General features: G+C 38.9%; 1 protein-coding gene across 3 annotated transcripts in view; it reads left to right on the top strand.

Moving 5' to 3' along the window:
- The window catches only part of IGF2BP3 (insulin-like growth factor 2 mRNA binding protein 3), a 143,535-nt gene that overhangs the window by 1,953 nt on the left and 116,352 nt on the right, over positions 1-25,230 (top strand). For 2 of the 3 annotated variants that reach the window (XM_010839052.1, XM_010839051.1), the window contains exon 1: positions 1,048-1,257. In XM_010839052.1, the coding sequence (XP_010837354.1) occupies positions 1,241-1,257 (17 nt within the window). In that variant the 5' untranslated portion in view covers positions 1,048-1,240. Of the gene's footprint in view, positions 1-3; positions 77-1,047; positions 1,258-25,230 lie in introns of those variants that run through there. The other variant, XM_010839053.1, reaches the window with a different exon arrangement.

Below are 25,230 nucleotides of genomic sequence, written 5' to 3'. Positions count from 1 at the left end.
CTTGTGTGTCCGCAGGTAAAGTGGAACTGCACGGAAAACTCATAGAAGTTGAGCACTCGGTCCCCAAAAGGCAGAGGTGAGCTTGCTTAGCATGTCCTCATTGATTCCCTTCTCGGCCATTGGGAGGAGAGAACACAGCTGAAAACAACTTTTCCACTTATTGGGGTTGCTGTGTGGCTTGGCGTTTCTCGTTTTCTTTTGCATTTATGTTTCTGGCAGGTGTGTGTGTGTGCACACTGCTCTGTAGGAATAGACAGCTCGTCTGTGGCCCTGCCACCGGATTGTTTATACTGGTATATAAAGTCGCTTAAGGAAGCTCTTTCGGTTAAATGTTCTCCGGCAGAGAACAGGTCAGGTTGGTGCAACAGGAAATCAAGAGTCTCCGAGGGCAGTTTCTGGGCATCCGTGGGAATTGGGAAGCAGTGGGTGACCGCCCCCCCCCCCCCCCCCCACTCCCCCCTTAAACCATAGGAGAGGCGAAAGCAGCAGCGGCCGCGCGCGGGTGTGGCGTGCCTTTCCCTTCTCTGTCCCACGGTGGCGGGCAAGAGTCTTGGGGGGCCGTCCGCGCATCTGAGGGGAGAGGAATTTGCCTTTACCCTGGGAGCTCCCCGTGAGGGAACGCCTGGGTTTCCCCTGCCCCAAAGCGCCTTTCAGTTCCTGCAGAGTAAGACGGTTTTCTGCAAACCCGCCTTTGTCTCCCGGCCTCCCCCCTACCCTGCTCCTCAATTTTAAAAATATTTGGCTTGTAGATAAACCACCAAGAGATGGAGAAGGTTGAAGATTTTTGCTTCCTCAACAAGGCGGGGTGGGGGGGGCGGGGGTTGCACTTTTTGGAAAGCATGTGTAGTGTGTCAGTTTACAAAGCGTTTGGAGACTTTTAATCCCTGGACTATTTTGGAGAAATGGCTCCTTTCTCCCTAGCAGGCCAGATCCCGGCTCTCTAACTCCGGTTGGAAAGGCCCTGCTTCCTCCCAGTGGGTACTGGGGTTGGCCTGTGCCTTTTGGCTTCTGTCCAGTGGGGTTAGGGTTTCTGCCTTCCCCCATCCCCCACTCCCAACCCGTGACCCAGCGGAAAACTGGAAGTTAATTTCAACTAGAGCAGCCGGAGGGGGAGCAGCATCTGGTTAGGTATTGGTGCGAGTGTGTATGCTGGAGGGCTGAAAGGGTTTGATATGCATTTCCCTGGTGCTTGACTTGGAGAATTGGCTACCCAATAGGTCAATCTTAAGCCTGTTTGTAGATGGAGTTTTCTTCCAGGTAAATAATTTCCACCAACTGTGTTTTTGTTCACGAGCTTGTGGGATTCTTGTGGGTTTATCTTCATGTGCTATACTTAATTTTCATTAGGATTAGTTGGGAAGTGATTTAGTTCTAGCTGGGAATTTTGGTAGTGGTCAAATTATTTTATATAGCAGAATGGAATTTTGAAAGCATCTAAAACAATACAGTGTGTAGTGAAAACTCTAAATTGATCTCAGTTTAATATCAGTTGAAAAATTAAAAGAGATAGTCTGAATTGTTTCCTTACTGGAAAAAAATGTAAGCATATTCTGTGAATTCTAATTGGTTTTTGTTTAGCCGCTGTGTCTTATTAATTTTCTTCAACTGTTGAATAAGAAATAGGCAAATAGTTGTGTTGAAGAACTGACATTTTAACATTCAGGAGTTGCTAAATTTAAACTTTAAATGTATTGACCTGCCTGTGAATGCAATTAGTTTGTCTTAATCTCCTGATTTTTCTTCTCTAACCTTGTGTGAGTTTGTTCCTCATGTGTAGGGAATTAAAAACATTGGTAATAGACTGCTTTCATTCTTAAAGGCTTTTGCCCAACCTAAAAACATACTTAGCAGCCTCTTTGTCATAAAGTAACAAGTAACTATTGAAGAAAGCACATAAAGTAAAATGTTACTAGTGGCAGCAAGTATTAAACTGGAGAAGCTTCCACTGATGAACTTGGTAGATTAAATTTTATAGCTGATTTTCATTAGTCATTGAAATGTTCAGGATTTTGAACCATACAGCGTTACTAGCAAAGTAAATAGGAGTGAGTACATTAGAGACAACTTTTTTTTTTTTTTTTTACTGATTTATTAAGAGAGCCGTCAAGGAAGCCCTTTGCTTGTATTGAAGTGGTTAAAACCAATAATGGAGCTTGATTTTTCTGCCCAGGGAGATTTGCTGGAAACCTCTATTACAATTTGGATTTAACTGACCCTTGAAACGGTTTTGCAGTTTTCCTTATCTGGACTGTTCTACTGTCTCAATAGGCTTTGGGAGAGAGCAGAGAAGGCACCTTGGTGATCCACATATCCAGCACCTAGAGGGTGGTCAGGTGGTATTGATGAGAGTGACTTGAATACTGAAGCCCAGTCCTTGCTGGTGAGCCTGCTGGACTTCTGGGTGGAGTTCTTTGTGCTTAGCAGTCATTGCATTCCATCCCATCATGTGGGCATCTGAGGCAGGCACACCCACATGTGCAACAGTGACCTTTATACCTGCTGTGCAAGGCATGTTGGGAGCCCTAGGCTGAAGAATGCTTATGGCAGCACTCTGAGATGGATGAATGGGCTTGTACCAGCTAAATAGGGGAGCAGGCCAATGGGTGATGTGATGTGACGCGTGGTAGGCTGGCCAAAATTCTGACGGGGAGCAGAGGTGGGCGGACCCTTGCTGGAAGGGGCCTTGCAGAGTTTGGTTCAGACCAAGCTTAGTTCCTGATTACTGAAGTCTCAAGGGAATGTGGAAGGAATGTTGCTTTTCTGGATTCAGATACCCCTCAGTTGGGGGAGATTATAGCAGTGCTTCAGTTTGAGATCCTCTGCGTTCAGAATGAAGAGAACATTGCATAGAGTACCTGTGATAGTATTGCACTTTTTGTTCCAAATGTGACAGATACAACACAGGACGACTTGGCTTCACTCTGGAGGTATAAACTTTAAAAAAATTTCCCTCCCTACCCCTGGGGGAAAAGGTGGGTGTGAAAATTGTCGTGGCTTCGGAAGGCCATAGCTGACTTTGGGTTGGAAGAGTCACTGGTGTCTTGTGGGACCTTGTATGTGCCCCTATATATTTATGTAAATAGCACTGATTTCCTTTTGTTATGTTGTGGGCTGTTGGGCATGGGAGAGGGAACAAGAAAGTCGCTGACACTGGGGAACTTAGAGGATGGTGGTTTGTTTCCACTACTTTTAAATTACGAAAATTGTCACATTTTCCAACTTTTTCTAGCTTAAACTTCCTCATGCTTTAGCTGTTAACCTTGATTAGAATTGTATGTAGCCAAAAACATTTGAATAAAAAAGAAAACATAGTGGGATATTATAGTTAATATTTTTCCAGGAAGGATCTTTTAAAATAAACGGTAGTGCCTAAGCTCAAGTATCTTTGTTTTTTGCTTCCTTGCAATAATTTTTAAAGAAAGGAAATTAAATGGATAACTTATTTCCATATTAGAATCTTGTGTTTAGCATATAAATGGGATAGAGCATGTATAAAAGTTACTGGGGTTTTAAATATATCTTACTTTAAATGGCTACGTAAAAGCTAGTGCTGCATTTTATATAAAAGTGGTTAAGTATAGATGAGGATGGTGCTAGGAGTAGCCATATGCCAGTTAACCAGGGCATAAGACCCTGGTGTCTCAGGACATTAAAAGCCGTTTTTAATGGTAAATATTTTAACAGGATATGCCCCAAGGTGTTTTAACAGGAATGCTCCTGGGTTATCAGTGGTGGTCCAGGTGAATCTTGTGCATTAGGGAAATTTCTCACACATTCGTAGACGTAAGGTTCTGAATGTTAGGAAACTTTTGTGGCTGGTAAAGGTTATCTTTGCAGGGTTTAAGATCAGTAATGCATGACTGCTTAAGTGGTTGTAGCCAATGAGATTTTTCTTGATTTCATGTTGTTTTCTCAGTACAGTTTGAGAAAGTTAGGAAGATTTCTTGCTTTTCTTTCTCACTTTATTAGATTTTTTAAAAAAATTTTGATAAGTAGCTTCTGTGTGTCTGTCCGTGATAACAAGGAAGACGTTCTGAAAACATGACATGTGCCTGGAGCCAGTGGGAACTGAGAATCTTGGCTTCTGTTTCTGGCTTCCTTTTGATTTGTGGGATGACTTACATTCTCTGTTCATGCCAAACGCCATTATAATAAACTAACAAGGGGCATGCTTTGTTCAGAGTTTTGAGTTCTGCTTGAAATGAGTGAGTTACCAGCTAAGATTTAAAGGTGTCTTTTGGAATCACAGAGAGATGGGCTTCCCCTGTAAGGGGCTTGCGTTTCTTTCCTGTAGCATGGCAGCTTAGTTGCTTTTGCACCTGTACCTCATTTGGGCAGTCAGCATGAGGGACACAATCTTCATCCTACTTTGAAAGGCTTTCGTGAGTCACACCACTGCAGTTCATGTGTTGTTGTAGGTCTGGGATTCCATATTAAAGTGAAGCTGTTGAGCCACCTTGATGTATATTTTGAAGCAGCTCCATTTTAACATTCTTTAACAGCATTCGGACAGCAACTATTCCAGCAGTAATTTTGATAACTGTGAATTATCCGTTCAGGAACACTGGTAGTTAGTTGGTTTGGTCTGGGAGGAAAGAGAATCTACTATTTTTAGTGGAGGTTCCTTTATCAGCTGTTGCTTCTGATTCAGGCTTGTAGAGTCATAAGACAGGAGGGTGGCAGTGTGGGAGCAATGACCAAGGGATAGAATTGGCATTTTTAGTTAGGATGTCTGCCCCATAAATCTGATGTTTACTAGTGGGCTTTGACTGTGGAGTTTTGTTTGGAAGCTGGTTGCAAACATAGTTTTCAGCGCTATATTAAAACTGTGTATTTTATCATGGTCCAAAATTGCTGTTTGGTAAGTGTTCAGTATTGGTAAATACACACAGTTAAAATACCAATATAGTATGTGAATTTTGTTGCCCTGAAGGGGAATCTATAGTACATAAATTATGTGTTTTAGAGAATTATGCCGAGACTATTTAACTTGCTTAAGAAATAGTTTGAAATTAGAGACGTATTATTTGAGGAATCTAGTGTAAGTCTAAGAAACCGCTTGCCCCAGTTCAGGAGATGCAAGAGATGTGAGTTAGATCCCTGGGTCAGGAAGATCCCCTGGAGAAGAGTAAGTTGCTGTTGTCTAGAGCCACCAGTTTTCAGGGTATTTTATTGTGCTTCTCTGTGATCATATGGGTCTGCTAGGTGGTTAGTTCTGTTCCACTTGGTATCATTTTGGGTCATTTACTAAGCTGGGCTAAAAGGTCCAAGAAGACTCCACTCACATGTCTGGCCTCTTGGTACTTGTCCAGGTCATCTTTCACCATATGGTATCTTGTTACTCAATAGTGGCCCCTGGCTGGTTACCCCTAGTGAAAGCAGAAACTGCTGGGCCTTTTGAAGGCTAGGTGCAGAATTGGTACTTTATTGCTTTTAATTTCATTCTGTTGATTAAGGCAGGCCATGAGGCCAGCACAGGTTCCAGGGGAATGTGGAAAGAAGTTAATGGTAGAGTTGCATGCATGTTCAGAGAGGAGGAATTGGTGGTTGCAATCTGTGTAGCTCTTCTACAAGTTGAAGGATCCACAAGCATCCCACGTACATTTTGGCTTGAAAATGCTTAGAGCGTAAAATATCTGAAAATTGTATTTAGCTCTAGGAATGGGGAGCCAATTGACTTGTAATGTCTTAGCAAGAGAGGATCGTGTTAGCTCAGAGGTGATGAATAGTGGTCAGTCTCGGCTTATTTCTAGGGAACAGCTAGTAGGATTTACTGACGGGTTAAATGAGGGGTGTTTGAAGAGAGAAGGATGACAAGGTTTTTTGGCCAGAACAATTGGGTGGAAGGGGGGTGCCATTTACCCAAATAGAGGGTATTGTGTGACAAATAGGTTCTTGGGTGGAAATTAGGAGCTTTACTTTTTGGCATATTATGTTTCTAATTCTTATTAGAAATTTGAAATGATGAAGTTGAGTAGATATTAATAGTTGGATATATTGGTCTGGAGCCCAAGAGAAGGTGGGAAGTACTGGTGAAAAATTAGAGGCTTTGTTAGCTTATGATATTGAAGTCACGGAATTGGACAGGGTCATCAAAGAAATAAGTATGGAACTCTTGAAAAGAGGGGCTAGCAGAGAAGAGTGAAGGAGGCCAGTGATTAGTGGAAATCAAGCACAGTAAACTGTTTCTGACAGAGAAGTGAGGAAAGCCTGTGGAGGAGAGTTTAATCCACTGTGTAGACTATCTCTGAGCGAGTGTGCTTTAGATGGATGAGTAAGTGACTGAGGGCGGTGTTAAGTCTCAGCCTTCTGGCTGTGCTGTGAATAAATGTAGAGTGATTTATGAATTTTGGAGCAACCTGAAATACAGCCTGTCTTCCAGAATTCATGTATTAGGCTCTTTTTTCATTTTTTTTTAATGTTCTGGAAACATCTAGAAGCATATTCTGTTTATAAGTTGCTAGAGGTGGAAGAGGCTCGTACATTTAGTAGATCCTCTTCTCGCTCAGTGGACAAGACGTTGAAGACAGTTGACCTACCCTATGGCATCTGTTTTGACACTTTGGGTGACTGTGAGCTCGCCTTCTCAAAGACAACCCCTTCTGCTTTTTATTAGTACACATTTGGTTCCAAAACAGTGCAGACAAAGTCCAGTGCTTCATGTGCTTGTCTAAATACTTGATTAAAGACAATGTTGGAAACTAATGGTCACAATATTTATGAATATTATGGGCTAGGTTTAAAATATTTCACTTTGTCATTTTAGTATACTAGAATAAGTAAAACATTCCATGTATTTTATTCATAACAATGAAGTTGTAAGAAATGTAAGAAACCCTTGAAGTACCCTAAATTCCCTCATTTTTGCGTATTAAAAAATCTGGTCCTTGGTAAAGTAGCCGCCTCCTCAAATTATGAATTCCGTCTTTGGCCACAGAAGTCCCCGAAACAAGGTGATGTGTTAGAGTAGTTGGTTTTGAGACAGGTGGCTTGGTGTGAATAACTCTTCTGAAGACTTTCTTTGTCTATGCAAGTCCTTTGATTATAGAATACTGCTTTCAGAATGTGTTAAACGCCTACTGTTTTAAGAGAGGAAAACTAATAAAAATGAAATAGCACAATAGGGTCCCCCCGCCCCCAGTGCTATTTGCCATAAGTCCTGGGAGAAGAAGTGACTTGCCCAGGACACTGATTAGTGGAACCCATTTCCAAACTGTGACTCTACCCTGTCTTCATTCCTCCCGTTTAAAGTTGTCAAATCCTCAAAAGTAGCTTACACAGCAGCCTGATCATGTTTGTAGTGGCAAGTCAGAGCAGACACTGTTTCTTGGTGTCTCTGAAGAAAAAAGAAATCTTGTTTGGCTCCTTCGAAGGGTTGATTTTATTGTCTTGGAAAAGGACAGATACAGCTAGTCTGGATCCGGGCTTACTACAGAGTAAAAATATCCGGACATCCTGTTTTAAGATAGAAAATGAGACTACTTTTTCCGTGAAACTTTTTTTTTTTTTTTAAAGCAGCTTCATGTTAGTATAAATGAACGGCATGGAAGTTGGAGGGGGCCTAAGGAGATAAGAGAGTGGAACAGAGGGCGTGAAGAGGTCGGTGCTGTGGCTTTGTCCCAGGCAGGTGGTCGTGGCTCACAGCACGTGTTCCAGATGACAAGGATGTAGAGGTGTCCTGGGTGGAGTGCATGGCGCCTGGTTGTCCCAGTTTGTCACCAAGTTTAGAAGGATCCTGCCTTGGGGGAAACGTCTCTTAAACTTAGAATATTAAAGATTAAGAAAGAGTAGGAGGGAGAAGTCATGCTGAAACCTCTTGATGTAGAGTCCTGATGCCTGCCTCATATCTTGTTGAATAGAAGGGTGTAGCCAGAAGAATGTTACATCTGAGTTTGAATCCCATCTCTGCTTTTTGAATTCATGATGTTAAATGTCTAAGGATGAGGAAATCAAATCTGGGAGGTTAGTGTGGAAAAGAAGCCTTATAGAGCCCTGGGGAGGTGTATAAAGCATCACCCAGTAATCACTCCCATATCAGCTGTTGTGTTTCCCCTTGATGTTGAAATGTGAAGGCTGGATGTATATTATTTGGTGGTAATAACAGAAATAAAAAAATTTTTCCTTCTGTTCTGGGATGAGTGCTCATGAAAGTAGAAATCTTTGGGTGGTGTCTTTTGTGTTTTTATGTTCATTGAGCGTGAATTACTTTTTTTAAAAAGGTATAACCTAGGAACAATAGAGTATATAAATATTAAATAAACATCTTGATAAATTCTTACAAATGTGTACATTTCAATTAATTTGAAATGTATGAATTATGAAAATGTGAAAATACTTTTTCTTTAATCTTCCCCATTCCCATGCATTTCCCAGGTCTTACATTTGGTAACTTAGTATATTATTTTTCAGAAATTCTCCTATGCATGTATCCACAAAACACTTTTTAGTAATCCAATTATACTGTTTTTTTTTTTTTTTTTTGCTTTTACTAAGTAATGTATCCTTAAGAAACTTCAGTGTAGGTACAAATAGTTAACTCTCCTTAAACTAGCAGTTGCATCATTTTGCATAGGAGTGCAACAAATTAAATGTTCTTTTCATAGTGATTTCAGTTGACCATGAGTGTATGTATGTCATAGGACTCTTGGATATTCTTTTTACTTGAATATATATTTTTTTTTACTTGAATATTTTTATAAGGTAAATTCTTAGACTGGAAATTGCTGTCAAAAGACATGCACATTTAAATTTGGAAGTACTGTACTGAAAACACTAAATTTGTCATGTAGAGTAACGCATATATATGGAATCTAGAAAAATGGAATAGAGATAAAGATGTACAGAATGGACTTGTGGACATGGGGGCAGAGAGTGGAACAAATTGAGAGAGAAGCATTGACGTCTATATGTTATGAAGTAAAATAGTGGGAAGTTGCTGTATAACACAGGGTGCTCAGCTGGGTGCTTTTTGATGACCTAGATGGTCCGGATGAGGGGGCGTAAGGGAGGGGACATATGTTTATGACTGATTCACGTTACTGTACAGCAGAAACCACCACAACATTGTAAAGCAATTATCCTCCAGTTAAAAAATTCAAAACACTAAATTTACTGATTGATACGGTTAGTCATAATTTGACAACCAAGGAGCTGTTCGAAATGAGTTGGGTAGAGAGACTATTGGTTAGAGCTCAAGCATGGAGGGCTGTGTCATTTTAGGAACAGCCTTATTCTTTCTACATGGATGTTGTGCTGACTCTGACAAGTCTAGGTCCTGATTCATTTGTGTCCCTTGCATGTAAAAATTAAGTCAGAGCTATAAAGATTAAATTCTGAGAACTGGAACTTCCCTTGCGGTCCAGTGGTTAAGACTCCATGCTTAGGATGCAGGGGGCGTGGATTCAGTCCCTGGTCAAGGAACTAATATCCCACATGCTGACTGGCATGCTTCCTCCGCCCGTCCCCCGTGCCCTGAAGCCCCAAATCTGCTAACTTAGAGTTTGATTACCTGGGGTTTATGTTCTTTTAGCAACTTTAATTTTGGATCTTACCCCAGAAACTTAACAATATCTTTTTGCAGTCGGAGCTTTACTAAGTAATATTTTGAGGAGAAATTTGATTGAAAATTAGTTTTCAAAACAAAGTTTTACTCCTCTTACCGCTTGAGCTAGCCAGGTGAGTACTGGAGAGCTTATTTAAAAGAACCTATGACAATGTTAAAACTGTTGGAGCTGTGACTGAGTTTTTTCTGGTGATCCCCAAATGCTGATTTTTTTTAAAAAGTCAGCTGTTCTTGCAAAAATGGAGAAGCTCTTGCTTTTCTTTGGAGAGATAAGTGAGGTTGAACATTTTAATTTCTCTATTTTGTGGTCTGTAGTTTACCTATTGCTGCAGTTTTTTGAGTTTCAGAAATGGATTCATTCCTTACGGCTTAATAAAAATTCTTAATTTAACTAGCATAGATGGAGCACCTGTGCTGGTAGACAGCTCCATGCTAGATTTCAGGGGCTAGAAAGAAGAACACATTTCTTTTTCTGAAGAAAAGTATATGGAGTATAGTGACTTGCACTTTGTTCTGCTTCAATTCCTCAGTGATATTTTTGTCTTAACACTAACAGTGGCTTACTGTGCCAATGATCCCAGAGGTGGATTAATATCTCTACAGGTAGAGAAATTGTAAATACACCATAGGGTATGTATGGGATACCCCAGAAACATAGGAGGGTCGTTGGCCTTAGCTGAGTGCTGGTACAGCCAGCCAGAGAGAGGTTCAGAGAGCAAGACACGTGAAGGCAATTGAAGCTGTGTGCGGTGGGGATGGCAGAGCAGAAGGGAAACAGAAGCCAAGGCATGGAGGTGCGAAATACCCTGGTGTGTGTGGGGGCATGGCAAGCTGTTTGGAATTAGAGAGACCCGAGTATGAGGCAGGATGTTGGTGAAGGCTGAGCCCAGAGGGGCAGCGAGAGCAGCCGGTGTGCTTCAGGAGTTCTGATTCTTTGTGTGTTTAACTTAGGGGCTCACTCACTCCAGTTTATGTCGGTTAGCAGATGGTTATTTGGGATCATCTCATGCAAGACTTGATGCTTGGGGTTAATTTTGGGATCTGCTCACCAGAGATTATGTTCAACTGCTTTTACTTTATAAGTGCTTCCTGGAAACAGCTGTTCCCCAAATCATTCCATGGGCGTGGAGCTGTTCCCAGCCCTCCAACTGGGATTTGGGTAAATCGTGAGAGGACTAAGAACGCTATAGTAAGGCTGACTGAGCCTTAGCTGCTTTTTTTTTTAAGGTTGAGTGAAGAACCTGCCTCAATGCAGGAAATGTGGATTTGATCCCCAGGTCAGGAAGATTCCCCTCTAAGAGGGCATGGCAACTCACTCTGGTATTTTTGCCTGGAGAGTCCCATGGACAGAGGAGCCTGGCGGGCTCCAGTCCATGGGGTCACAAAGAGTCAGATATGACTGAAGAGACTTAGCACATGATAGTCATAGTTTTAATCAGTGATGATTAAAGCACCTAGTATTTGATTTTTATTATGACATCTCAAATGATGTAATGAACCTTTGGAGAAAAATGAGACCCTTCAATGTGCATGTGCTATTAACTGAGCAGAATTAGAGGCAGCAGTGCACACTGTTGGGAGGATCAGTGATCTCTTGCTTGGAATCAGACAAACATCAGTTAGAATCCTTGCTCAGCTCTGTGTTCCCTGGCAAACTGATGCTACTCTGGACTTCTCAGTTTATCTGTTCAGTCCAGTCACTCACTTGTGTCCAGTTTTTGGCGACCCCATGGACTGCAGCACGCCAGGCTTCCTTGTCTATCACCATCTCCCCGAGCTTGCTCAAATTTATGTCCATCAAGTTGGTGATGCCATCCAACCATCTCATCCTCTGTCGTCCACTTCTCCTCCTGCCTTTTTATCTGTAAATAGGGGCAATAAGCTTATTGTACAAGTTTATCTGTAAATAGCAATAAACCTTATTGCACAAGGTTGTTGGGAATTAAATCATAATGTTTGGGAAGGACTTCATGGAGTATCTGACACAAGTAGTATTGTTTCATATTAGTAAGCTTGTGTATTTATAAGTGGTGATTGAAAATAAGAGATGAGTGTATCTATTTCTGTATAATCCCATAGTTTCCTACCGATATATGGAAATGTTTGACACTTCTTTGTAGAGTATGAGTAATGCATTGTGGATGTTAAGAGTTTGTACTTTAGGTCTAGATGTGTATGTCTTGGAATCCCTAAGATGTTTTAGTTAGGAAATTATCTTAAGAGAGATCCTATTTTTTAAAAAGGCCAGGAGATAAACTCCTGTTAATTTGAAAAAGGTAGGCAACATATGACAAAAATGTATACAGGATAAGCAGCAGTTGAGAAAGGGATACCTGAAAGGCTCATCTACTTAGGAAAAGATATCCTCTCTTGCTCATCATTAGGGAAGTGCCAGTTGTAATGCCATTTTCCCCCATCAAGTTAGGAAAAATGAACAAGATTAATAATAACTGGTATTGGCAAGCGTGTGTAGATATGGGCATTCATACAGCAAAGACTTCTTGGCATGCTATTTGGGAGTATCTGTTAGAACTGAAATGTGACTATCCTTCAGGTATTGTGGGATACAACCTAGTCTTCATAGTTGTGTGGTCTGTAAATATAGTTGTAATGAACAGTATTGTAAAGGAGCTCAAATCGCTAGGCAGGACTTGGGAAGAAGGTCTTTGGGTAGAAGTCCAAAGTATGTGCAGATAGACTTTCAGGTTTTATTATTTTACTTACTACATTTTAATAGGTATTATCAGATAATCTGAAACTTCCACTATTGTCTACTTTCCAAGCAGAGAAGATTCTTAGCCTTAATTTGGCCGTCTGGGATGTTTTGCATTTACTCATTTTCGAGCTTTAGGTTTTTGAAAAGGAGGACGAGAACCAAGAACTGCTTTTCTTTCTTCAAAGCACTTTGAAGTAATGTTAAACAGTTTTTAACTGCTGCTGCTGCTAAGTCGCTTCAGTCGTGTCCGACTCTCTGTGACCCCCGTCCCTGGGATTCTCCAGGCAAGAACACTGGAGTGGGTTGCCATTTCCTTCTCCAGTGCATGAAAGTGAAAAGTGAAAGTGAAGTCGCTCAGTCGTGTCTGACTCTTAGCGACCCCATGGACTGCAGCCTACCAGGCTCCTCCGTCCATGAGATTTTCCAGGCAAGAGTACTGGAGTGGGGTGCCGTTTCACTGTTAGGTCTTTGTTAAAAAGACATTTTTTTCCCTCCCCAGTATTGTTTAATAGAAAATTGGAAATGTCTACTCAAAGAAAATGTACCATACTCTAACAAATTATACTGTGGTATATTTCTTAGCATTTACGAAGAGTGATATAAATTTAAATATGCTGACATGTGAACAAATTGAAAAGCATGTATGGTATATCTTAAAAGATAGATGTTTGGCAGTGGAGGGGTGGAACTTTCATAGGCACATTTGCATGAAAACACATGAAAAGGGCTAAAAGCTTACCCACCAAAAAGATTGGTTATCTTTGCAAATAAGAAGTGACTGAGGAGGAGAGAGGCTCATCTTTGGCTTTATTCTTCATTCTAATGGTCCTCAGACTTTTTGGTTTTGATTCTTTGATACTTAAAAACAGGCTCCTCAAAGAGCTTTTATTTTTTTTCTTGAAACATACTGTGTAGAGGGCTTCCCCAGGTGGCTCAGCAATAAAGAATCTGCCTGCAATGCGGGAGATGCCTGTTCCATCCCTGGGTGGGAAGATCCACTGCAGAAGGAATTGGCAACCCACTCCAGTATTCTTGCCTGGGAAATCCCATGGACAGAGGAGCCTGGTGGGTTACAGTTCTTAGAGTCTCAAATGGACTGAGCATGCACACACTGTATTAGAAATCAACTGAATACTGTTTTATATTACTTTAAATGAATAATGCATAGTGTGTATATTGTAACATATGTTAGTATAATAAACATAACAATAGATTTTTGTAACAAACTCATCCAAAGCCAAAATAAAAATTAGAAAAGTGGAATTGCTTTAAACAATTGCAGATTTCTTTAATGTTTGCCCTAATAGACAGCTGGACACTCATAACTACTTAAACATTCAATTTGTTGCAGTATATTGTTCTGATTGAAATATATGAAGAAAATCTAGCTTCACATAGATAAACTCTTAGAAAAAGAAAGGAGTATTTTAATAGTCTTTTTACATGATTATGGGTATTTTTGTTCCTGTACTAAAACTCTGCAAGTGGAATTTTTTAAAGGTTAGTTGCATTGTGGAACCTGAAATTATACCAGTAAATATTTTTTGTTCTTTCTTATTAAAATCCATTGGTCCGTCTTGCATTTTGATCCTGAAGTATTGGGAAACTGTCGAAGCTCTAGGTGGTAGATAAGTCTTCTGAAGTTCTGATTTTTACTTAAAAGCTTAAAATTCAGTCATTGGCAACAAGCTATTAGTTTTTTTTGAAGTATCTGGCTGGTTTTGTTCTCTTTTGAGAAAATGTCTATCAGACACTCAATCTTTAATAACCATGGTTGAAAACTGAAAGTGTTAGTTACTCAGTTGTGTCTGACTCTTTGCAACCCCATGGACTGTAGCCTGCCAGGCTCCTCTGTCCATGGGATTCTCCAGGCAAGAAGACTGGAGTAGGTTGCCATTCCCTTCTTCAGGGGATCTTCCCGACCTAGGGATTGAACCTGGGTCTCCTGCATTGTAGGCAGATTCTTTACCCTCTCAGCCACCAGAGAAGCTTAATAACCATTGTTAGTCTATTGTTATTTCAAGTAAAAGTGGTGCTCCATGAAAAAAAGTGAGTGGTTCACTGTTACATGGTGCTTTTTCTGCAGACAACTGTATTAGGTAGCCAAGTGCTTTCTGTGTACAGCCCTTCTCTTCACATAGGTTTTAGCAGGATATGTTCTCAAGGGTTACTTAAGAAAATTAATTTTTACTGCTTTATTAAGGACATTTAAAAATGAATCTCAAGGGTCTTTGCCAGCTGTCCAGTGGTTAAGATTGCCTTCCAATGCAGGGGTCAAGGCTTCGATCCCTGGTCTAGGAACTAAGATCTCACATGCTGCTTGGTGTGGCCAAAAATTAAAAAAAGCAACTTGTTATACTGCAAGTGCCTGTGATTACGACTACCACAGGTTAGTCCCATTGCTTTAATTCCTGCTAAGGTGCCAGCAGCTTCCCTACCACTGGTTTTGCACCATCAGGGCAAATGTCAACACGATAAAAGAGGCAAATAACATCTTAGTGAAATAGTTTTGACTTCTTGGACCTCTTTGAAAATGTCTCCAGGACCCCCAGGAATCCACATATTGTATATTGGGAATTGCTGCTCTACAGAGGAGTATGATGTTTGAAATTATTAGGATTAGGTACTCTTGTGAATATGTATTTACATCATAACACAACAGATGGCAAGAGAAAGAGAAAATTCCTCAATAGGGAATTTTACCCAAATCAGTCTGTGAAAAACAAGAGTGAAAGAGAAAAAAGATGGAAAAAAATACAAGAAACTAAATATGAAAAGAAAAATCTCGGTGTATACAAGATAATGAAATAGTTAAGGAGCACTTAAGTGTGCATGAGCAAAATGAAGTGAGTGTGGACACTTGGGCAACCACAGTTTGGCTTTCAGTTCCTCAAACCAAAGTGAACCCTACATGGTGACTCCAAGTCTTGCCTGAGAAAACGAACAGCCTTCAGTATAACCTTTGGTTATTCCTAAAATGTTAAAGAGGCCTAACTGTTAGAATGAAAGAGCAACATCAAAGTTTATTTCGGCAGTTGAGATGTTTTGAGGCTGGAAGCTTGTGGTGACTCGTATTTGTAAGGGTGACCAAGTGAAGAGTCGAGCCTCTGACATATTTCAGCCAGCTTTCCTTGCCCTATATAAGTTAGTTAATTTTAGAAAATAACTACTTTTGTTCATATCTCCAGAGAGGTAGTTTTCTTCTCTTAAGCAATGATTTTTTTTTTCTTTTCAAGAATTAAATACAACAAGGACCTTTCACAGTATTAATATTTCACAAGTCTTTCCATTTCTTATATTTTTATTGGCTTGAGAAACCTTGGTAGCTTGCTATCAAGCTCTCTTTCTCAAATGGCTTTGTATTAGAGATCTTGGCATTTTTTAAGTGATCCATTCAACAAAATATATGTTTCTTACCTGCCAGGTACTGCTTTAGATTCTAGGGAGACAGAAGTGAACAGAAGATAGTAACTTGCTCTCATGTAGTTTAGCGTCTAGGACTGCACTGCCCACGAGGGCAGCCACTGGCCACATGTGACTGTCAAACAGTCAAAATGTGGCCTGTCCAAACTGAGATTATGTACGTGTGAAATATACACTGGATTTTGAAGACTTGCTTCAAAAAGAGAATATAAAATGTCTCATGGATAACTTTTATATTAATTTTACCTATTTTCTTTTTACTTAAAGGCTACAGAGGGAAAAATAAGGCAGGGTAAGGAGGGATGAGGACAGTTGGCAAGGGTTTGGGTTTGGTGTGTTCATGTTGAATGATTAGGGGAAGCCTCATCCATGTGGTGCCTCATGAGCAAAGGTTTATAGGGAGTAAGGGGGTGTGAGAGGAGCAGGTGGGTGCCCTGGGGAAGAGTGATGCAAGCAGAGGGGATGGTGAGCCCAGGAGTCCCAGCACTGCACATATTCGCTGCCTTTCTAGTCACCCAGGAGTCATCGTGGCTGAGTCAGCGCAGGAAGGGGGAGCTCTGTAGGAGATGGAGTGCCTGCTGGCGGGGCGGGATGGGATGAGGAGAACCCGTGGGAGGGTCTACAGAACGGACAGTTTGGATGTTGTTCGGTTGCTAAGTCCTGTCTGACCTTTAAAAGGGAATTCTGCTGGAACTTCTCTGGCGGCCTGGTGGTTACGGTTCTCTGCTTCCAATGCAGGGGGTGTGGGTTCGATCCTTGGTTGGGGAACTAAGCCCCCATATGCCACGAGATGTGGCCCAAAAAAGGGGGGAACTCTGCTGAGGTTACACTATGGTGGATGAAGGGTGATGAGGAAGGCCAGTTAGGAGAAAATGGGCTGCTGTCCATGGGGTCCCAAAGAGTCAAAAACGATTGAGCACACACAGTTGAAAAGGCTGCAGTGGTGGTGGTGATGCGTGGTTAGAATATTGTGTTTTGAACATAGAGGGACTGGGTGCAGGGAATGAGGGAAGAATCAAGGACACCTTGACTCAAGCAACTGGAAGGATGATGTTTCCACTAATTGTGATGAGCTAGACTATGAGAGCATCATGATGAGGGGAGAGGGAGATGAGTTCAGTTTGGCCAGGTTTGAGATGCCTGTTAAGACGTGGAGAGAGAACAGTGAGAAACAGTCTATGGAGGAGTCGGCAGTTTGAATGGGGGCTCTGAGAGGATGGAGAGGAAGTGAAAGGGAGCAGGGAAGGAGCTCAAGGAACAGCTCGTGAGCTGGGAGGAGAGACTTGAAAGAAGCACCTGGAGGTGGTTAGGAGGTGTTTAAGAAGAGTTGCAAGCTGTGACAAATGATGTGGAGCAGAGGGATGCGGGAGGTGGCAGCATTGTCCTCACGGGTATCCCGACAGGTGCAGTGGTGACGGGACTGTAGGGCTCGGAGCCCTCAGTGGTGGGGATGTAAGAATGGGTAGACGGAGAGGAAGTCGACAGTGAGTGTGGATGTGTTTTCACGGGATTTGCTGTGAAGACAGCAGAGAAATGGGGTGGTACTTGGAGGGGTTGTAGTTTAAAGGAGGGCTTCAAAAGTTTCCTATTTCAATTTGTAGGAAAGTTGCAAGAACAGTACGCATTATACATGTACCTTCCATCCAGTTTCCCCAAATATTGGTTTTGACTACTCCAGTTTTCCTGGATCATTAGAGAGTAAGTTGTCTCTAAGTAGTTTGTGTATATTTTCTAAAAACAAGGACATTCTATTAAATGACTGTAGTGAAATTATTAAAAAAAAAAAAAGGATTAACATTGAGACAATGGTATTTACTCTACAGATGTTATTCACATTTTGCTTTTTGTCCACAAATGGTCTTTTTGGATCCTGGATCCGATCCAAGATTATAGACTTCATTCAGGTGGGTGTTCCTTTTTTTCCCCCCCCAAACGGGGGCAGTTCCTTAGTCTTTTGTCTTTCGTGGACTTCATGTTTTTGATCAGTGTAGGCTGGTTATGGTGTAGAATATCCCTCAGTGTGGGTTGGTCTGATATCTCCCTGTGGTTACAATCTGGTTATGTTCTTTAGCGATGATGTGGTCAGTGTATCTCACCAGGAGGTTTGAGATGCTGATTTTGTCTGGTACTCCTGCAGATGTTGACAGTTGGCTAAGCTGTGTCTGCCAGACTTCTCCAGGGTAAAGTCACTATTTTCCCCTTTGTATGAAGACTCTTGTGAGGGAATATTTTGAGACAATATAAAGATTCTGTTCTCATCATGCTTTCATTGATTTTAGATTTCATCGATGATTCTTACCTGAAACTACTATTAACTGTAGTGGCTGCCAAATGGTGACTCTCCACTTCTGTAATGTCTTACATGAGTTAGAATTTTACTTTAAAGAAGAACTTTCTCTGTTCCATTTAGTTTGTTTTATTAATTTAATTTTTAACTTGAAAAATTTATTTTTAGTTGGAGGATAATTGCTTTACAATGTTGTGTTGGTTTCTGCTGTGCAACAGCGTGAATTAGCTGTAAGAATACGTGTATCCCCTCAGTCTTGAACCTCCCTCCCGTGCTTGCCCCCGCCCCCCGGCTGTCACAGAGCACTGAGCTGAACTCCCTGTCTTGCACAGCAGCCCCCCACTTCCTATCTGTTCTACGTATGGTAGTGTGTGTATGTCAGTGCTCTCTCAATTCGTCCCAGTCTTTCCTTACTCCATTTATTCTATTCCTTTATGTTAGTATGGATTCATTATTATTTTAGAGTATAACATGTTGCTGTTTTGTTGCTCTGTGACAGTGAAGGCCTGTAAGGTGAGAGGTATCAGAGCATGGTGGTATGTGCTGAAGACATGATTCATCACACATGGAAAAATGATTGTGATGATCTGCTGTCCACAACACCAAATGAAATCTGTGCGTGCTTGTACTTCATTTTAGCAGCTTTGTACTTAAAAACAGGCTTCAGCTGCCTAAATGCTACATAAATCGAATATATTTGAATCTGTTCTGGGGCTGTCTTGTAACTAGTGAAAGTTAGGTCATTCTTCATGTATATGACACATGAAGTCTAAATTCAGATAATTTAAACTCTGCCCCTGAAAATGTAATAATCACCTAGTATGTGCATCACTTATAATAATTGTTGATCATATGTAGGTTATTTTTTCCATTCCATTTTTTTAATTTTTTATTTTTTTTAATTTTTTATTTTTTTTAATTTCAGGTATACACGTGCTCCCCATCCTGAACCCTCCTCCCTCTCCATTCCATTTTAACTTTGTTTTTGCTCATGACCATGTATTTTTCCCAGTTGATTGCATTTTGATGTACTAATTCTATAGTAGGTATGAAATTGGAAGAGTATTGCCATCTATTTCTTCGGTGTTCCTCTTTAATCTTAGAACTGTTGGTAAGCTGTGTGCACACTAAAATGAAATCTTAAACTTTTTTTGGAGATAATATATTGGATATAGAATACCCACCAGAATAAAGCAAAACTAGTTTTTTTTTGTGGTAATTAAAAAAGTTGGAAGATTAAAAAAAACATACATAGTAAAGTTTAAACTGTAAAAATGGCTAAAATGATTGCAATAATCTTTTTTCTCCTTCCCCAAATGGATCCACTGTGTAGTTTCTTGTGGCTTTATTGTTGGGGACCAGACTTGTATACATATACAAGCATCTATGATTGTTTACTTTTTATAAAAGTAGTTTAATTCTGCCCCTTACCATTTTGATGTTTTCAAGAGCAGTTTTAAAGGTGCTTTGGAAATTGGGAGGGGGTAAAATTGTGAGAATACAGTGTATGTTCAGTACTATTAAAATGGTGGAGTCTTCGGGTAAGAATAAAGTATACTTACCCATATATGGGCTGATAATACATTAAAGCTTGTTTAAATGTGTTTGTTATTAATAGAATGTTAGCAGTATGTCAGGTTTCATTATTAGTACTTGGTATACATTATTCTGATTTTCTGAGAACTCCAGCATGTGGCTTACCTCTATCATCAGTTACAGAATGAAGAAATGTGTTGTGCAATGTTAAACTAAAAATTTTAAAAAGAACGAAAAAACCCCCAAACCTCTGCAAAACCTCAAAGTAGTCCTTTTCAAATAGTATTTACATAATGTTAGATTAACTGGAACTCGTTGAGTGCTCTAAATTTAATTGATTTTTTCCCCCCAACATTTTGTTTATGAAAATTTCTTTAAAACTTTAAGTTTACTTTTAGTCTTTTAACTTTTTGTTTTTATTAATTTTTTTTAATGGTGTTCTTGAATTGGTTTTTTGGGTTCCCAAACTGCTATTTAAAATTAGGGTTTTTTATGGAGAAATCTTTAAAAAAAACTCTGGAAAATACTGAAACTGATTTGTTAGTTAAAAGGTAATAGGTTAGAATTTTAAATAAAGAAATTATTTTTAGTTTTTAAACTTCATTATAAACATTTTAAAGTGAAGTTATGTTAATGAATTTTTAAAAAGTGAGATGAAATAAAGATGTGTTTTAATTCCAAATAGAAGTGAAGGACTTCTATTCTCATCAGTCTGGCTGATTCTGAATTTATAGACTTGTTTAAACTAATAGGTTTTAAATAATAAAATAGTTGTTATGCAACATCTCATAATAGAATTATAGCTGGTAATTCATTACTACATAATATATCTAAGATTAGTTGTCTTGAATTTTAAACGATTCACTAAGTTTATTTTAAAATGTTACCATTTATACTGTCTAAATATGTAGATCTGACACATCTTAGTTTTGCTCATGTTAGATTTTTGTATTAGTAGTATTAGTGTTTAACTTTTTCATAACAAGTGTTAAATTTTATAATAGTGTAATTTAAAAGTTAAAATTTCACCTAACTACTTCTGAATGGTTTGGTCAAACATAAAATTCCAGTTAGCTAGTTTCATTGTAATTTTTAATTTGGTTTAAATACTGCTACCCTAAATCTCTATATTTATGAAAGGACTAAATGAATATTTTAGTAACATCAGAATACCTAAAAAAGAATACTTAACTTTTTGATTAAATTTGAAACACTAAAACCTTTTAGAATCCGTAATTGGTTTCATCAAATCTGAGTTTGTGTATTTATATTTCTTGTTATTCTAGTAATGAAGAAAACAAAAATGCTAAGAATTGAAATTTTTGAAAATAAAGTAAAAAAAAAAAATACATAGTTCTGACTTTGCAAAGTTTTTACTGATTTCGAAAAACTGAAAAATTTCCAAGATGCCTTTAATTCACAGCCAATTGATAATAACTTTTCTTCAAGAGACGGCCTTTTAAAAGGTCTGTGGTGACTTTGCAGTTTTATTTTCTTTCAGCTTGTGAGTTGAGTGTGCCCAGGTGCTAGAGAGACACAAAAGCAGGAACTTCCAGTGTTGAAAGACGAAGATTAACATTTTATAGTAATCTTACTCAGTTAAGAAAGCAAATTTTTAAGAATGATATGTACATTAACATTTTTAGCTATTGTCGTAATTGGCAGTAACGTTAAATGCATTGCTGGACTGAGTTTTTTAGACGGTCTGCTTAAGTAATTTACAGTTTTTGGAAGAGCTGTTAAGATTCTGAAAGTGTTTATATAGAATCTACACAATTTTAACGTGTGTGTTGTTACAGATAAGTCAGATCTGCTTCTGGTTGGGTATCTTGAAGCTATTTGTTTGATCTCATAACTGTTAAGAGTGAATTTACAGGCTCTTGGAAAGATAGACCAAGTTGTATATATAGTATTTTTCATGTTGGTTTTTCTACTTGTATGAGAATGAAGATAGAATTTTGTAGCTAGTTTTTAAAAACTTACCCACTATATATTTAGCATCTAACCCCAGTCCCCAAATACCTAAAGTTATAAACCCAGGAGTAAATAACTATTTTAGTGATGTCCAACAGATAAATGTATAGGGAAGGTATTTAGGATTCTCAATATTTGTGTTTTTTTTTTATAATGATGTCTTTTTTTAAAATTTTATTTTATTTTTAAACTTTACAAATTGTGTTAGATGGTTTTTTTTTTGTTTTTTTTTTTTTTACACTTCATTGCTTGGTTTTGTGTGATCTTAGTTCTCTGACCAGGGATTGAACCTGCGCCTTTGGCAGTGAGAGTTCTGGAGGAACTCCTGGAGGAATGTAACTGATATATTTAAGATGCGTTCTGGTTTTCATCATCAGTGGAATGTGCTTAATGTAGGTGTATGTGTATAATGTAGAACCTCTTAGGAAAAAAAAAGTTAAAATTTTGACCTAGGTCTTTCCCCAGCCTTTCTGAAGCCTGTGTAAAAATAAAAATAACCGTGTAAAAATAAAAATGACCTGGTATGTGAACAAATGGTGGTGAGAGAGGTGTATCAGAGCCCTAGTGTGCTGCCCCCTGGTGGATGGTCTGTCTGGCTCGCATAGGTTTTTGCACTTGTTTCTGCAAGTCAGTCTTCAGCCAATTAAAGTGCTTGGCTGTTTTACATGTTCTTAAGTGTTTTGAAAATGCATAAGCTTTTATTTCAACATTTTTACAAGGTGTTAAAGTCTAAAGTCCAGCCCACTAAAATTTAATGTCCTGTACAGATTGTTAATGACAGATTTAGTTTATGGTGGTTTTTCTAATAGTAAAGCTTTCAAAAGGGTCACAACATTTTGGGAGTGGGGGGAGAAAGGGCCATTTAAAACTTGCGGTGTCTGTGTTATGGAGGAAGTCTGAGAGCAGGTGGATGACTTCCAGGTACACTTGAGGTAATTAGTGAGTCCTCTGCAAAGGCGAGAGCCCTTTATACCTTTGGTGCTCGGTGTCCTCTCCTTCTGGCTTACGCTAAACTTCTGGGCCAGTCATCTCTATATAATAAAGATGACCAGAAGTTTCTTCCTTTGAGAGATTTGTGTCCTCCATGGGCTTGGAAATGTTAGTCATGGATAGTGTGCTTTTGTGTATTATCACAGTGAAAGGTTATCTGCAAAGTCTAATAGACTATCTAGGTTATTTGCAAAGCCTCAAAAAGAGTTGAGTTGCCTTCGATGAGGAATGTCAGAGAGACTTGGATTAAACTTGTCCACCTTGTTTTCTTGATACATGACCAACTTTTCTCTATAAAATAGACAACAAGATCCTACCGTATAGCACAGGGAATATTTAATATCTTAAAATAACCTATAATGAAAACAATATGAAAAATAATACATATGTATAACTGAATGAATTTGCTGTATACCTGAAACTAAGACAACATTGTAAATAAACTATATTTCAATTAAAAAAAAACTCCAAATCAGAAAAAAATTCAATTACATAAAACAGAATTTTCAGGTTCTCTTGCAAGCAATACCAATTATTATTTTATTTGCTTGATTATACAAAATGTAATAAAGTTGGAAATATAAACCATGTGCATTGTGTAACTCTGCTTGGAAACAAGGCATCTAAACTTCATCGTTCAGACTCAGGTCTACTGAGATTCTTGTAGTTACTAAAGTTAATGAGAAGATATAACTTGATAATGACCAACTGCAACTTTCTCACTTAAAAAAATAGAAAAAAAAACACAAATCCAAGGATTTGTCTTGGGTAAGGAACACATCCAGGTAGGAGTAATATGAAATAAAATGTTAATATTGGGATATCCCTATGTTCAAAATACAGAACTTTGAAAACTTTAGTTCTCTTGGAACACCTTCTTGTAGGTGTAGTTCACTTAGTGATGGTGACTTTTATATGGAAAATAACTATTCTATATAAAATGTTGTTAGATCCTGAAATTACCTTGATAAATGGAAATAAAAATCAGTTTTGGCTTTGAGTAACAAGTACACTGGGCTTCCCAGGTGGCTCAGTGGTAAAGAATCTGCCTGCCAATGCAGGAGATGCGGGTTCCATCCTGGGTCAGGCAGATCCCATGGAGAAGGAAAGGGCAGCTCACTCCAGTATTCTTGCCTGGGAAATCCCATAGACTACAGTGGGCTGGTGGGCAACAGTCCATGGGGTTGCAAAGAGCTGGACATGATTTGGGGACTAAACAACAACAATCAAGTATACTAAGTTTTAGATCAGCTCGTCTGATTGAAAGATGTGAACTATATATATATATAAAATTTAAACTTCTCTAGTTGCCTCAGGTAGAAGTAAAAAGTAGGAGGTGAAATTACTGTTTTATACTGTCTAACCTAAAACTTTAATGTGGGATGATTATAAAAATTGTTGAGTAATTTTATACTCCTGTTTTTGTACATCTTTAAAATCTGTTAAATGTGTTACACTCCTAGAACAATTCAGTTTGGACTGGGTGTGGCCAGTGAGAAGTCCATTGGACAGAGTAGCTTTAAGATACACAGCTTGTAAAATCACTTGTTAAAAATATGAGTCTTGCTGGAAAAAAAATGTAAGGGTATTTATAAAATTAGTTTAACTGTGGAAAAATGTGGGAATGATTAATTTTCAGTGTGACTCAAAGTAGAGATTTCATATCTTAGTACTTCATTCCCTTGTGACCACCCTAATTTTTTAAGGAATATATGTGTAATTTGCTATGTTGGGTAACACTTAAAATTTTTTAGATTTAATTTTGAATAGATAATGCATTTATAGTACATGGTTTAAAATATTTTAAAAGACATTAAAAGAAAGTTCTTTCTTATTCCTATACCTCAAACACCCATTTTTCATCCCAGTCTCTTCCACATGTCCACTGTCGGTAGTTTCTTTATTCATAATCAAACAAAAACCAACATACATTTTTTTTTCCTCCCTCCTTTGTTACTCAGCGATGGAGTTTTTTCCCCATGCAACTTGCTTTCTTCCCCATATAGTTAAAAACATATCTTGGATTTGTTTCTCTATCAAGATATAACTAGCTCTTTTTTGTAACAGCTAATTGATTTAGTGAGTCCTCTCTTGATACACATCTAGATTGTTTCTGATATTTTTCTATGCAGATAAGTCTGCATAGAAGCATTGTGTGTATGTGTGTGTGTATGAGCATGTGTGTTTACATATTGAAATTTCTGTTAAGGGGGAAGAGTTTTTCTCGGTTGGTGCAGGTGCCCTGGTTCAAATAAGGAATCTCAGGCGGCTAATATTACACTTTTGAAAGAGCTACCCTTTGGAGTCATACAGGCAAAGAGTCTTTTCTTTAAATAGACACTGCCCCTGATGTTCAGCTGCGTGTGTTTCTCTGGTTGGTTGAAATACTCATGGTGACTTTTCTGGTGAAAGACACATTTTCAGCTTCTCAGTGTGAAGACTAGAGAAATCTTTTGGTTATTCAGGAATCAAGGATCAATTTGTGTTCTGTTAATTCAACTATTAATTTTCAAAGTGATCTGAAATCTTGCTTTGCACATATCCTAATAAAGTTCAAGAACTTTATGGGACATGTAATCTCCTACAAGGAAAAGAGATGGCAGTGCATATTTGCAGACGTTAATAATCGGTATGGCGCGCAGAAGAGCACCCAGCCTTTCTTGGATTCTTCCAACTTTCCAGCCATACACTTAAGGCTTTCAGACTGTTCCCTACAGATGAGGATGGGAGTGTGCACCTTTA

This window comes from Bison bison, unplaced genomic scaffold (genome assembly GCF_000754665.1).
Source record: "Bison bison bison isolate TAMUID 2011002044 unplaced genomic scaffold, Bison_UMD1.0 scf7180017864109, whole genome shotgun sequence".
NCBI classification, from domain to species: domain Eukaryota; kingdom Metazoa; phylum Chordata; class Mammalia; order Artiodactyla; family Bovidae; genus Bison; species Bison bison.
This window is presented reverse-complemented; position numbering and strand designations above follow the sequence as displayed.